At 32.8% G+C, this 16,746-nt stretch overlaps 1 protein-coding gene across 2 annotated transcripts in view; it reads right to left on the bottom strand.

Moving 5' to 3' along the window:
- Window positions 1-4,889: 4,889 nt before the first annotated feature.
- The window catches only part of LOC149417188 (uncharacterized), a 70,180-nt gene continuing 58,323 nt past the window's right edge, over window positions 4,890-16,746 (bottom strand). Inside the window, exons 2-4 of one of the 2 annotated variants that reach the window (XM_089639937.1) lie at window positions 8,119-8,238; window positions 7,631-7,687; window positions 4,890-6,169 (exon numbers count right to left, since the gene is read on the bottom strand). In XM_089639937.1, coding sequence (XP_089496063.1) covers window positions 5,906-6,169; window positions 7,631-7,687; window positions 8,119-8,238 — 441 coding nt within the window. In that variant the 3' untranslated portion in view covers window positions 4,890-5,905. Of the gene's footprint in view, window positions 6,170-7,520; window positions 7,688-8,118; window positions 8,239-16,746 lie in introns of both variants that reach the window. The other variant, XM_089639938.1, reaches the window with a different exon arrangement.

Below are 16,746 nucleotides of genomic sequence, written 5' to 3'. Positions count from 1 at the left end.
ACACTGCTCTACGGACCAAATGGATACTCTTTTCAAAACAAAAGCTAACCTCAACGTAAGTTTAGTAAAATCTTTTTTAAGCTTCAACAGATTGCTTAGGTTTTCCCATCCTTAAAATATGTAACAAGATAAAAAATTTTATAGCAATAATTAATTTAGCTTAGGCACTTGAACATTATTGATGATAATAGTGAGCGTTCAACAACGCGTTTTTTTTTCATCGGCAAAACTAGGTAAATCTTTATTAATTATAATATAATTCATAAAATACATCGATGTTTACTTAAATAATATGTTCCCCAATATAATACACAGACGTGATTCTGTAAAATCTTTATTCCGGTTTTGCTAGGTTCCAATACTTACGTAGAATCTTACCATGCTGTAATATTTTTACGATTTTAGAGGCTAAATACTGCGGTGGAAGTTGAAAGTAATTCAATAAAATGTGGATAAATTCAAGAACATTTTGCTTAACTGGAAAGGTATCTCATTAAAAGTAGGAAGCAAAACTTACGTAAATTGTGAATCATTAAACTAATCCATTTGATTTCTGGTTTCACTAAATAAACATTACAGGTCATTTAAGGTCTTTGACATTTATACATGATTAATTAATTTACTCTAAGTGCTGAGTGATGGATTGATATCACGATAGATGGAAGTAATGCGCCTTATAAATTGTCAATAAATTAGAAATATGCAGAATACATGTTAGTTTGGCGATGACTTCTTGAGGAGACCAAAGCCAATATTTTTTTACTCCACTGGATTAACCCTCCATTTATTGTAAATATCACATTCGTTTCAATATTAACGATTAAATAATTAAAAAAAAAACAACCCTTAAAAAACAAAGTTTTTTTACCACAAAACATTTATTTTTATTAACGTGTGTATTTAAAAATATTTATTTTTGGATTGACTGAGGATCGAAACTTCCTCCCCAGGGACTGGCAACCGGTGCTAACAACTGAGCCAAATCCCAATAGTCACCCGATTTCAGAGAAATGCTGATGTGCGCGTATGACAAAAAGTTGATAGAATGCACTGTCATCGACAACGGAAACGGGTTGATTTTCTCTTCCAAGAGTCCAGTTCATACATTCAAGAAAATAATAGTGAAATTCAAATAGATGTATAATACATTTTACTATTTTGAAGACTCTGAAGGTCGTCTGTATAGCTCAGTGGTTTGGAGAATTCGCGCGGTTAGTTAAAGATTAATTAAGTCAGTAATATGAATTACTTACCTTATGTAGTTTCACAAAATCTTTTAAGCTTTTTGGTTTTATAGCTTTTCCAGTTTTACGTTTTTAAAACAATATTAATAACATTTTACAAACGAGAAAATCTTACGCCATCTCATGGCACAGCTTTCAAACTTAACAACGTTATGGGTGTGCGAAAATACCTAGTATAAATTTTTATCAATGCTAAATTTTAGAAGGTTATTATCCATCTATGTTTTTGTTTTGAAACACATCGACTACTATAAACGCTAAAAGGTTATGTAAACGTGAATATTCACCGTAGTTAATACTTCTTAGTTTTCTCAATAGATCTTCTCACTAAAACAGACGAAGGTGAAAGCTTGTAAACCATAATTAATGCATTCTTATATTTAGTTTATGTAAGGTTTAAACCTATGTATTGTTAGCAATAATAAAACGCTAATAGATGTTTGAGATGAAATATATTAGTCTTGTCTCCACGGTATTACAATCAATAACTTTATTTGCTCTGTATTCGCTCAGCGTGGCTGTTGGCTGTGCTCATAAGCTGTGCTAATGTCATAAATATACCACTCTCGCTAATGTGTTATTGTGTTGATTGCTTGCAATCCTTGCTCGTCCCGCGGGTGGCCGCTAGGTGGGGGGAGAGTCGCTCCCGCCAAACCAGCAGTGCCTCTGCCGGCCATACCGCAAACCACTCACGAAGTGTAGATCCCTGATAGGCCGACAGTGATGAGAGTGGCGCCTCTGGCGGCCAATTGGTAAACTAAACACTATGGCGGCAGTATTTGAATGCGCTGCTACCAGTATTGTTTTTCTGTTGCGTTTTTTTTTTTTTTTTTTTTTTTTTCTTCGGACAGATATAACATAGAAGCATAATATTATTGTTAAAAGCATCACTTAGGAACCATTGCATTCGTTGTTATGTTCTTAATATTTATTTATCTACAATGTAAAAACATGTTCCTCTTTTTTTTCTATGTATTATTAAATTATGTTTTATAAAACCATATTATATTAATTTAAAAACTAATTTCTGTTTTTATTTATATATTAAAAAAAATTAAGCGATTTTTGGCATATTATGGCAATTTTGCAAAAATATTTTGAGCGATCACTTACCATGATGTGCCAAATTTATAGAACCTAAAAATATTCCATAGAAGGAGAAATCTAGGTGGATTCATTGACTTTAAATCGCAGTAAGCAATTTCATACGCTTTCATATTAAGGTTAAACGCAACGCTCGTTGTATTCTACGTGTTCACAGATGGCGTTAATGAATTAATTTTGTTTAAATACGCTTTTGCGAGGTATTGCTTTACAATATTAAGACAAATCATTTGTTTGCGCCCTCATATACGCAATATGAATATGAATCAATAGTTTTGTTCGTTTAAAGACTTAATTCTTTCGAGAAAGGCACACAAATACAATATTTTACCGATGATTCAATCCAATATTGTATTTGTATGCCTTTCTCGATAGAATTGAGTTTTTATTTGGACAAAACTATTTATTCATATTCATATTGCGTATATGAGGGCGCAAACAAATAATTTGTCTTAATACTGTAAAGCAATACCTTGCAAAAGGGTATTTAAACAAAATTAATTAATTAACGCCATCTGTGAACACGTAGAATACAACGAGGGTTGCGTTTAACCTTAATATTTTGAGGAATGGTAGTAATTAAATAATAGGGTGAATAGGTCTCTTTTGCATTAAATCGTGTAAAATATAAGATTACGTAAAAGCCCACCGGGCGTTAATAATTAATTTTTTTTTTTTTTAATTTTTAAGTTAGTTTAATTTAGATATGAGTATTTAAGACGATGCACTACGTCGTGTAATATTTTAAATTGAGCCGCTATCAAAAAAAACCCTTACGTAGATGGCGATAATGTTTAAATTCCCGCTTAACACCATCCGCCTGTTTTGATTTATGCAAGAAAAAAACATGGCCAAAAAGTGCCTTTTATTTTATTTTGTGGATGTTCAGACATAAATATTTAATTTTTTTTCGATTATTTTATAAATTACTTAATTTGCCACATTATACAATAAAATTATAACCGAAAATAGGTTCGTAAGTGGGAGATGTTCAACTTTAAAGCAGTTTTCATAGGCCTTATACATAATTTTTTTCTGGGCTTATAAAAAGACTTATCTAAAAAATACTCTATTATTTCAAAGGCCAAGATGTATTCTACTCGCAGTATTTAATTAAAGCATCTGAAACATTTCTAGGCGACCAAATTTTCAAACCAAAAACACATGATTTTGCATTACTACGTATGGCATCGCCTTAACAAAATTATATGTAACTAAAGCATTTTGTATTCAAAAGAATGCTATACCATTTTGTAGTTCCATATCTACAAAATGACGACCACTGTAGCATAGTGACATATGAATTCAATATTGAATCATTTTGTCACATAGTAGTCCCAGAGAGAGGTCATCGTTCTAGTATATTCCAACTTTTGTCACATATTATTTTTTATTATAGGAGACGGTTGACGTAAGGTTCCCGCGAGCACTTAGGCCATAGGCTCATTGTGTTATCTCCCATTTTATCTCATTTCTTTAACAGTAATCCGGTCCCTTTTATAAAGTTCACCAGGGTTGTCATTGGATATGTAGCTATATCTTCTGGTTCTACAATGTGTCTTCCCAGATATCTGAGTCTTGTTCCCAACAGAGCTGGACATTGGCATCAAAGGTGAATTGGAGTCTCTTCATCCTCTTTACATTTCCTGCATCTGTTGATGTTTTCCACTCAAAACAACTGCATGTGTCTTTTGAGATAGTAGTATCCCATTAGTAGTCCTACCAGTTCCCTCAGTGAGTTTCTGTCCTTATTGAGTAGTAGTTGTCTGATCTGGTACATTTATGAGTACTTTCGATAGCCTTATTCTGGGTGCACTTTCCCATTCCTCCCAGTGCTGGGATTTGACCCACCTTTCAATATGTATTTTGGTGTGGCAAGCTGCTACTCCTACGGCCGGTTTGGATCCTGCAAGTGGTGCTTTCGCCCCTTTCCTTGCTAGCCCATCAGCCTAGCCTAGTCATCGTTCTAGTATCTTCTGTCTTTTTTTTTATACACAAGACGTGCAAAAAGGAAGTAAACGATCATCGATGAGGTAAATATCTTCTTTTTGTGGCATGAGGACGACATATCCGGATATTATTACAATGACAGTTAAGATCGAAGGATGGAAAAGAATGGGGATTAAAGATTTGTAAAAGTATTTTAGAAAATCATAAAAAATACAAAGATTCATATAAAAATAGTTTATTTGAAAGTAAAAAAAATATATTTAGGTACGAATAATATTTATAAACTTTATCCAAAAATACAATATAATATTATCTTCTGTATGTTTACCTTGGATTAAATAGCTTTTTTTTCCCTTTGAAAATACTTTAAGTTTCTTTATAATACTTATACAAATAAGCAAGAATAATGGTAAATACATATTATTGGACCAAACGGTACTTTAAATATGATATGATATTTCCCTGAATGTATTCTTTTTTCAGATATTGAAAAATGCATATTTAATCTCATTAACTATAAGTAATATGTATACATATAAGTATATTTTATCTCACAATCTTTAAGTGGCTTTGTTATTAAATTTTCTCAAAAAGAAACTCTTTACAAAATATAAAAAATAAAACATAATAATAAGGAATACATTAAATAACTTTCTCAAACTATCTAATATTATTACTATTCATAAAAAGGCATAACAATATGGACCCGTGCGAATGATACGAACCTTGTGCACTTATAAGAAAATAATGTATTATGCCGTGAATAAGAAAATAACAAAAGTTATATCTACAGGAAATGTTACACTACACTTTTTTGTTTATGGCACAGCGCATAAATGTGTTAAGTGAAATTTTACATAAAATGGCTTACTAGATTATTTGTTGCGCACCTCTCAAGATGGACAATCAGTAAAGAATGTATCACGCGGAACACATTGATGCTTAATTCATTTGTAATACATTACATTGATAGTTTAACTGATAATTTGTATCATATGTGAGTTTTTGCAGTGTTCCCCAAATGCGGCTGTCGCTAACATAACCTACGAGGTTTTACAGTCGATATAACAGAAGTCTTCAAACAATAAGAGTAAAAACTTAAATTAAGTACGTAGGTACCTCCTTTATTAATTTCGTTACGAGAGACTTTTGAGAGAAATTCTAATATGTTTTGAATACTTTTGCGGAACAATAAAATCTATTTATCGTAATATTGAAAGCAATTTATAACTTTTAACAACTGTTTCTTTAGTAATTTCAAATTCCCTTCATGGCGTCATTTAAATTAAATGAAAATAACAGACTTTGTTTACACCGTTATTTAAAAAAAATGTCAACATGTTTCTACATCAGGATACGACTGATTTATCAGATAAACTGGTAGGTATCTTGTGTAAACAAAGTTTGATATTTTAATTTAATTTAACAATAGTATTAACAAATCAATTAGCATGTTTATGTACTTGAAAAGAGTCATGTATAGTTTATGTTAAATTTTCAAGTTGCACTTAACACATTTACGCACTATGTTGTCATTATTCGTTATTTTCATGTCATTAAAAGGCAGTTTGATTTTTTCGTATGAAAATGGTCGGTCCAATAGATTATTAATGACGTTTGTGATGTTTCTTGACTACGTAGGTCTGTTCGACAATCTGCGGGGTCTCCTGGACATATGTCACCGAAGGTCGGGTCCTGTCGGCTCGGCGGAGGGCCTTGGCATCGTTCCTCGCCTCGCGGTCTGCGGCTCTTGCCTTGAGTAGCTCCGCCCTGGCCCTGCGGTCCTCATTGCGCTGGTCGGCTGCCTTCTTCAAAAGGGGTCCTGTGGTTTGGACGAGGTCGCTGACGGCGTTCAGTGCGGCGATTGGGATCTGCAATTAATAAGTTCAAAAATAAGTATACAGTTCCTACAAATTTATCATAAATTTAATGCAGGGCGAAAAACAGGCCAATATGAAGTCTAGTCATTTACTGAAGTCAAGTCATTAAGTAAGATAAAGTCAGTAAGTGAAGTCATGATAATAAATGGAGACAATTCAATAAGGGAAGTAAGTCAGTTAGTTAAATGAAGTCAATAAGTAAAGTCATGTGATGTCAGGTCAATTAGTGAAGGAAATCAATAAGTCAAGCCCTTGAAGTTCTAAAAACTTTAAATCTTCACAGGAAAAAATTATTACTTATTAAAATAATGGCTGACATAGTTCAACCTGCGTGAAGACATGACACACAATTTTTCCATCTCATTTGTATATGTGAGAACGAAATTTTGGTATGGTTGTTATAAAATAAACATTGTTTATTTTTACTAGTGACTATTTCACAATATTTTATTAAAATTGATGAAAACAGAGATGAAATAGATATACATGGTAATATTGATAAAAAGCATGACAGAAGACCTACCTTATCTGCTTTTAAAGCATGCAAAACAGATTGATTTGCTGGATGTGGTGAGGTGATAGACTGGAGAGAAGATGTGTTGAAATCAGACGATAGTGAAGAAGAACAACCAACTTACCACGATAATTTTTGACGAAAGCAGGTGCAGATTAAATATTGTTAGGTATTAATAAAATCATTTAAAAGGTGAAGATATAATGTTCGTTTTAATAAATTTTAAGCAACGATTTATGATTAATGCGAGTCTTACACGAGCGCCATACTCTCATAATACATGTCTGCATGACATATATCATCACCGTATCAAAATTCCAATTTAGAATGTATGGCGAGCGACATGGTGAAACAGGCGAAGCACGCTAATATATTATGTAAGTATAGCGCTTGTGTGAGACTAGCATAAATCAGTGAGATTATTGTTGATAATCTAGAAAACATTTCTTGGTGGAAAGCAAATAAAAAGCTGTATCCTTTGTACTTTGTTTATTTTGTACAATGTATTTTGGTTTTTAATTTGAAAATTTTGATACCTACCTAAGAAGAAAGATTAATCATTTATATCAAATGGAAACAGTCTTTAATGACCAGAAGACATTCACTCAGAGTTGAAATCAGCATTTTTACATTGTTTTATCGAAGCGACAGATCTTTGACACTTTTCATAGAAGGTAACGAAAATGAAATGAATGAAATTTGTACAATGCATCATGAAAGAACAGACGAACAGAAGCACAGATTTTATATCAAATTGAGAATGAATATAATTGAAATGAAGAATAACAGGGCATGTTGTACAGAAGACATTGGGTTCATCTCTTATACCTGGCCAGACAGAGCAGCCTCTTGGCAGCCTGGTAGTTCCACATGGCGGTGAGGGCAGTGAACACACCCCCCCTGATCACGCTCCGTAAGGGTAGGCTGTACCAACTCACGTTGAATATTCCCTCGATCACCCGGCTCGAGTAGTCCTGTTTGCCGTTCACCAAGGCCTGGAATTACACAAAAATATTTGAGGTAATGCATAAAACGACAAAGTTTAATTTGCTTAGTCCCATTGACTTGACTTTTGTATTATTTATACAATGGAGGAAGCTGAGAAACTTTACATAAGTGGGAAAAACCATTATTCAAAACATATTTACATGCCGGAGGATTCATTTTTTTATATGATCTAAAATAATTAAAGGTAGGATTTTTGTTAATGTATTAAAAAAAAATCGAGCGTCCTAAATGGACTGTGCGCAAATAGTACAAATAATTGTGTATAAAAATTTTGTAAACACAATTTATTGTAATTATGCAAAAGCCCTAAATTGCGAAAATATATTTTTTTTATTCATACTCCAAGAGTCATTACTCGACGGTGCAAGTTATGATAATATTTTAAAACTATGTTAATTATAAAATACGTCATAATTACGTTGAAATCGTTGCTGTCCTTAGCATGAGATGCCACCCCGCCGAACTGTAGCGCCGCTGTGAGCGCCACGCTAACTAACAGCACGGACACGAACCGATTCAGCATATTGAGGAACTTCATCTGGAAATATAAAAAAAGCTTCGGTCAGATAATGTAGATGGCAGGGTTATACAAGAAGAAAATAATAACAACATGAGTCAGTTCTCATACCGCTAGAGAATGTTTTCTTCGGATAATAAATAATATAAGTTCATCAACTGAAGGATCGTGTACTCTTAGGACGGGTTGTTTCGCAATTTGAACAATTCTTCAAATTTCAAAGTTGATTTTCAAGTTCTGTGAAAGTTGGATGAAGAAGGAAATTATATATCATGATTTGTTTACATTTAAAATATTACATATGAAAACCCCAACTGTTTCAGCCGTCAGAGCAGTTATAATCATTGAATTACAAGTGTTCATATTATCTGCCCTGATGAAAGCGTGGTTGTAGCGAAACCGGTTGGCATCTTCGTGTACATAAAGGGAAAAAAAATGTATTTTCGGAAAAATATTATTTTCAAAAAAGTCTGTGTTTTTGAAGGGAAAAAAATTATGTTCTATTTATAATAACTTGATTAATAAAATAACATTAAATAGATAATCGTTGTAAATTTCCTTCGTCATATTTCTGTCTCCACAACAAACGGATATAACTATTTAGATTGAAGGACAACTAATCGATTTTCACGCTTTGTTCGGAAAATAATTTAAATCTGTTTGGACAAATAAACTTTTCATTAGATTGTCTTTGATAATTTTCTCAATACGAGTTCATGGTATATTTATACCGTTAATATGAAACAATGTAAAAAAAATAAAAAATACTGCTAATATTTATTACCGATACTTCAAATATATTTTCAAAGACGATACCGGACGTTATTTCTGATGACTAACGAACTAAAAAAGACCTTTCCGCAGGGCTAGGCAGATTGGATAGACCACCAATTAAGTCTCATCACAAACTCATTGCTTCATCCACATTCTTAATTCTTATAATTGACAATAATGATTTTAAATACCCATTTTCTCTATTTAAATTGTGTTTACAAATGCTAAAAAGTTTTCACAGTTTTGGCAAGACGACAATATGTATTTACAGATCTTAAGGTTTTGTTAAAATTGGACCAACTTACTTACATAAAATTTATTTATTTAACGCCGAGAGGGCTTTTACATGTAGGTGATACAATTTTGATGGCAGACAATTTTGAAAACATGAGAAAGAAATAATATAAATAAAATTACATTAAAAAATATTTGCAAGAAACCAAAATAAAAAGAAAAAACATAAATTAAAAAATATTGCTATTTGACTGGTTTACAAAAATACAACTTCCATTTAGGAACAGTGTTGAAATAAATCTTTTACATAATCCACAAAATTCGCAAAGTTAATATTAAATATATCGTCATCACTCATCACCTAAGTATTTGTTTCCCATAGTGTGAAACCGTTGTATTGGGGAGTTCGCAATGTAATTGCGCTTATGTGTGTGGAACAGTGTATTTTGTCGTGTTGTTATTAAAATGTTGCTAATTTATAAAAAATCTGTTAAAAACGGGACTGCAGGCCCTTAACGCATGAATTGACCGGTTTCATGTTAAGCTTTTAGTAAAAAAGGAATCTATCAACACAGCTTCGGAACACATGTTCATAAAAATCATTATATTTTCGTATTTAGTCATTATATATTTACAGTGCTTTTTAGTAGTAAAAGTAGTATAATTTTATTAGGAAACGGCCTCTTGTCCTGTTTTTAACAGGATTTTAATAAATCAGCAATACCAACTCATTTTTCTCCGTGCATCTGCGTATCACAATCCGACGTTCTTACAAGTCAACAGGAAAGGAATTCACAATTCACTTTGAAACGAAACCAGTAGCAATTATATTTCTAGCGACTCATCTTCCTAAAGTGTTACAGCTGACTGAAATGGAATTCAAGAAACCTACAGCTAATCTGCCCACAGATATACGAACAGTATAAGGCGAGACAGTCGAAAATTCTTGCTTGAGGCCTACTTTCAGTAAGTCTGACCTATATTTAATATTTATGAATCACCATTCATCAAACACAAATCACTTGCTGTTAGTTTGACGGTTTGAGTAATTGAACTTTGTTACTTTCCCTGCGTTTTTTATTCAATTGCAATATTATTCATAACAGTAAGACAACACGAATCAATTATATTTCTGATTGATTGACAAGAGAAGAGAATTAATGGTACTATTTATAACATTTCAGACAGAGCTTTCTTAAACCTTTGTCTATGTTTTATAATGTCTAGTAGATGTAAAAAAGCGTTACTATCGGCTAGTAAACTAACCATCAATCTTAGATATCGATGTATTTACGATGTTACTTTCATAAAACATCTGTTATATATTATTTCGTTACTAGTATACCACAAAGTTACTGTAAAAAAACTATAGTACATCATCTTTAATTCGACTCCGTATGTCATTCTGGTGCAGAGATATTGCGTTAAGCATTCCTCAGGTATCCCCGACTCCTTCTACAATTTAAACCAGTCTCTAAACACTCCTGGCACTAATCAGAAGAAATTTTCAGCGATATCGGTAGACTACTTTTCGATTTTTGCGAGCACAAACATAAACAAGCTGAATTTGTATACATTAGAATTAGATAGTATCGAATCCCCCTCAACGTAATAATAATAACGATGTTCTATACTAACTAACTAAACATCATGCCGTTTCTCCGCAGGGGTAGGCAGAGAGAACGGACCGTCAACAACTCGATCTTGACGCACACTCCTTGCCTCATTCACACTCCATACATACTCTTCTATTATTCTGACTCTTGACATGGCCTGACTCAAGTATCTGATTCACTTGATCGTGCTATGTCTTCCTTGGGCGTCCCCGACTTCTGCTACCAATCGCATTTTCGTCATATATTCTCCTTACATTTCTTTCTTCGCTCATTCGCTCTACATGCCCAAACCATCTAAGCTTTCATTTCTTAATCTTACTCATTACGCTTACATCAGTCTTGCACTCGTTGCGGATCTCCACATTTCTCACACGATCATACATGGTTTTACCACATATATGCCTCAGGGATCTCATTTCTACAGCATCCAGTGTATTTACATACTTCCTCTGCCAGTTCTATGCCTCGCTGCCAGGTAGGGTAGGTACCAGTACTCCACTGTGGACTACTAGTCTGTTGTGTCTGCTGTTTGCTGTTTAGTCCTCCATTAATGGAGTTACCTACATTTACCCTTCTTTCAATATCTCTGTCAGCCTTCCCATCTCTTGTAAACATACTCCCTAAATACACAAACTCATCCACCTGTTCCAAGTATTCCTCATCCACAACTACATACAGGGTGTATAGGCACGTACCCGACAAACTTTAACCAGCTATTCCTTAGCACATTTTGAGTAAAAAATGTTATGGGCACTTTGCTGTCCGGTAACGTTTTTTTTTAAATAAAAAGATTATTATTCATACTTTCACCACATGTCACCACTGTTTTATCCTTTGTCAAAGTTTGAAAACCCATCTGGCAATATTTTATTCGAATTCCGTTGAATAATGTACGTGTGTAGCTATATTGGCGCACTTTTACAATCACAACGAAATGGCACGGCACCATTCGTCTCATTTTTAACTATTATTATTTAGTGTGTGCGAAAGAGCGAAGACGCTTTTCGACATACTTGCTTATAACAGCTGTTGAACACGAAAATCAATGCCAATTACAGTGATGTAGTGTGGAAATTTTTAATTTTTTTGTTTTTAATTGAAAAAAAAATGCTACCGGACAGCAAAGTGCCCATAGCATTTTTTACTCCAAATGTGCTAAGGAATAGCTGGTTAAAGTTTGTCGGGTTAGTGCCGATACACCCTGTATATTGCACACTGTTTTCGTACTCTCTCTTTCAAACACTTTTTACGTTCATCATTAACTCATTCTTCATACTTACTTCGTTCATCCTAGACACGAGAGAAATTTTATGTAACCGATAAATATTCATTTACAATATTTAATGGTTGTTTATCAGTTGGATAAAATTTAATTACGTTTATCAGTAAGGCCAATAATGTTCAGTTTTTTTTAAAAATATATTGGTCTACTTTTGGGGGTGTTACATTCCATCCATTGTTACGTGAAATAAATAACATTTAACAATTCAATCGATGCGTAACTGAATACTGCCTTGATCTTACGTATTCTGAAGTATCTTAGCCTGTTATAGCGAAAACAACTGTCGATGTAAACGCTATGAAGGCATAATGTTTAGTCCACGAGAGCAACAACCTAGATTGACCAAGCCCCGCAATGCAAGGGCAAAGCACTGCAATGAAATTAGAAAAAGGTTGTTTACTTCCTCATCAAGCCTTATTACCTAAACTCTGTCCACGATAAGAACGACCTGTTGGAGTACCAAATTAGGTTCGTTCTGCGCATACCACCCCCCCGCTCCTTTCCTTCGCCATCGCTCGGCTATCTCCGGCAATCTTCGCTGACAATTCGTTAGTCGTTAATGCCCGCGCTTAGAGAAATTAACCCATTCAGACCCTGCTATAAAATGGATGTTCAGCCGATATGTCCGAATTCATTATCACCAATTACGAAAAACAAAAAAGGACAGGTAAACATTATTTATGTGTTATTTGTATGACTATTCGATTTACAACAATGCATTTTTATAATTCAAGGATATAGATAGGTAATATATGTATAAAATTTGTGAATGTTGGTGTTGATCGGTTTTTTTTATGTTTATAGGTGGTGCACAAACCTCAACGGACAATGATAATAAATATGTATCGAAAAAAAATTTCGGAATATCGATCACATTTTTGATGAACTAGAGGACAATAATGATAATTCGTTAGCTTTTGAAATTTCAAATGAATCATCTGAGGAAAATTTTTTTTTTTTTTAATGGCAATGATGATATTTTCAACTTTGGATTGATTTCTTAGCCGATTTGATAAATCTGATGCCTAATAAAGTACAATATGTATTGTAATACTATCATCATCATTTTTTTTTTTTTTTTTTTTTTTATCATTATTTGAATGTATTAAAATGTTTTAATTTTTAATTTTATTTATCGGTAGGAAAATAAATTAAATAATTAATTTATTAAAATAGTAGGTCTGAATGTGTTAACGCTCGTCCTTTTAGGAGTGGGGTGAAGGGGCGGAGACATGCGCGTCCACGGGTTGTTCTAATCTTGGACCGAGAATAGTTTATGACATACGACATGTTTCATATACATAATTATCGCAATTAACATTAGGTAGATGATACACAAACAGATTTTTGCTGTGAATTCAGTTAAAAATGAAAGATTTTGGAATATTTTAATTTCAACAGAATGTTCGTGGTCTTCGTAAAACAATTTACGAAGATATTGATATTGTATTTCTGCAAATAAAATTAAACCACGCTTTAAGGCGATGTACTACATCGTGTAATATTTTGAATCGAGCCGCTATCAACAACACACCTTACGTAGAGGGCGATAATGCTTAAATTCCAGCTTCACACCATCAACCTGTTTTGATTTATGCAAGAAAAAAACATGGCCAAAAAGTGCCTTTTATTTTTTTGTGGATGTTCAGGCACAAATGTTTAATTTTTTTTTGATCATTTTATAAATAACTTAATTTGCCACATTATACAATAACACCATAACTGTAAATGGGTTCGTAAATAGGAGATTTTGAACTTTAAAGCAGTTTTCATAGGCCTATACATTATTTTTTTCTGGGCTTATAAAAAGACTTATCTAAAAAATACTCGATTATTTCAAAGGCCAGGATGTATTCTACTCGCAGTATTTAATTATAGCATCTGAAACATTTCTAGGCGACCAAATTTTCAAACCAAAAACACATGATTTGAAATTACTACGTAATGCATCGCCTTAATTAGCAACTTTATACGATTATCATGTGATTATTGTAAATATTGTAGATCAAGGACAATAACTGAATAAATGTATCCAAGATTGATTAATGCGTCTATGCCATTGCGGCCACGATCTTAAAATGGAAAAACCAACTTGATAATGCTTCGGAGAATACCTTTTTGGATAGAACTCTAGACAAGTGTTATGCGCCATGCTCCATAATGAAACGTTGTTATTTAGAATTCTAGATTCGTTCTCAAATCCTCATTACTTATAGCCTTGTTCTTTGATTTTTAAATCTCAGGTTTCTTCAGATAAATTCGCTTTTATTTAACAGTGAACATTTAGATACACACTGGAATGCTTTTAATAGATAGCTACTTTCTGTCTCTATTATTTAGTTGATCAGATTTTGTTTAAGATGTTCTAATCTTTAATCCATATTAATTCTACAATCTATATTATTTCCTTAAGGTATCAAGTTATACTGGTTTTGGAAAATATACTTTGTTGAACTCGTTTTGATTTGCTGGACATGAGATAGAGTCTGTGAGTATGAATCTAAAATAACTTAACCTCTTTTTTATTTAACGGGTGACAGCACCAAAAGGCTCAATTGTTTCAGCTACAGTACATTTTGTGTGAAGCACACCCTGAGACACTTAATATTCTTTCAAATGAAGGTAGCAAGTTCTAAACTATTGTAACCAAAATCTCGACTCGAAGGGTTATTATCGTCAGTCATTTATATTAAATTTGATAGTTTAGATTTTTGTATAAATGAATGTATTTTTAATTATAAATAATATGATGTTTTTGAGTATTTATGAAAATATACACATTTGATGAACTTTCTTATTATTTACCGTTAAGAAAATAATTTGTCAGGTTAAACATCATAATTTGATAAATTACGGTATCTATTCATACAGTAAAACACACTCTGTGAACCGCAGTGTAAATTGTTGTATTTGATCAATAAGATATCTGTCATATATTTTTGTCCTACGTAAAAAGTCATATGTGCATTATCACAAAAACCACTTCAAAACCCAAGTCTCAATTTGTGAATCCTTCTCAATCTCGACGTAGTTTTGAACTGTATATAATAAAGTTGATTTTCTATCGGATATCTATAATGTTCCACTCTCGTTGTTTGTGTTTGGTGCAGGTGGTTCAACGATCCTTAATTAAAAAAAACACTAATTTTAACTCCGCTTTATCCACTTCATCTAGTATTTTATTCTTATGCAGTGACTGCTCCTATTTTTTAGGAGAAACTGGCGTTTGTTTGGCTCATTATGTCTTCTCATAACTGCATTTTTGTAGTGATTAATGAAATCGGTTTGGTATTATGTCCCCTAATTTATTAATATCTGATTTGTTTTTTACCGAGAGATAATTTTTCTCAAAATTAAAAAAAAATAATCCTTGCAACTTGCAACTTAAGATATATTTTCAATAAATAGGCATAACCTGTTCTGAAAAGGGATTAAGACATTCTCGATCCATCCATTTACCGTATAGCGTCCTACCCACCATTGCTGCACTGGCGACATACAGTTATATTATTCGATAGCATCTGCAGCATAATGACATGCGTAATTAAATTACACAGACGATGGGAGAGAGATGGACGAGAAAGATATAATTAGAGAGCACATTTGTATATGCGTTTATGTATTGCCTGCTCTTCAAGTCTGTAGTCTTGATAGTTAAGTTTGTTGAACAAAGCTAATACTTTAACACTTTTACAATTTTAACTGTATCATACTTCGAGTAAGAACTACCAACAATGTCTTCATTTTTTCACCGCACATTACTTATTGGCAACTATCTTTATGTATGATCGCAAGATTCAACCCGAACTAAATGCAATCTAGACAGCGCCTTTTAGATAAACTTATCTTATTATTATTTTTTTATTTTATTAGAAAAAATTAAGACATTGTTGGTAGTTCTTATTCGAAGTATGATACAGTTAAAAGTGACCGAAGCGGATAGGGTCCCATTAGCTCAGTGGTAGAGCAGTGCCCCGGCAAGGCAAGGGTTCTGAGTTCGAGTCCTAGATGTGACCGTATCCTTTTCTGATTTTTCTGTTTCAGATTTTCGTTTAGAAATCGCTAATATTGTCTTAAATAATTAAATATTACAATTTGAGGTTATACTCAATAAATTTATTCCAAAAAATAAATAAACAAAATTTATTGTTATTATTGTCTTCATTATTAATTTATATTTAACATTTGGCTATCATTGTCAACATAACGCTTCTTCAATGAGTAGGTAATTATGTTATTTTATAAAAGTTAAATGGTATTTTAAACACAAGTAATAAAACTATTAATAAAATAGTAGTATGAATTAATTTTAAAAGTAATTCGTTGTTCCTCTTGCTTAAACAGCGGGACTATAATAACGTATTAAATAAATGCATGCTTCCACATAAAATATCAAATTAGCTAATGGCTAGAGCCTAATTAAAATCGCTGACCGCGTTTACAAAAATGTATGATAATGAAAACAGTTTATTGTATGTTTAGCCAACCGGTTCGCAACAATAGCCATTATTTATTCGGAGTAAAAAATATAGGTCTACGTGAATGTTGGCACGCTCTCCGTTCGCTCAGACGTCTGCAGATCTATGAAACGATTATAAAATCACACGTTATCAGCTATTATGA

Source organism: Hesperophylax consimilis, chromosome 15 (genome assembly GCF_061612785.1).
Source record: "Hesperophylax consimilis isolate HC1 chromosome 15, BYU_Hcon_1.0, whole genome shotgun sequence".
NCBI lineage: Eukaryota > Metazoa > Arthropoda > Insecta > Trichoptera > Limnephilidae > Hesperophylax > Hesperophylax consimilis.
The sequence above is the reverse complement of the archived record's forward strand: the minus strand, read 5'-3'. Positions and strand labels throughout refer to the sequence as shown.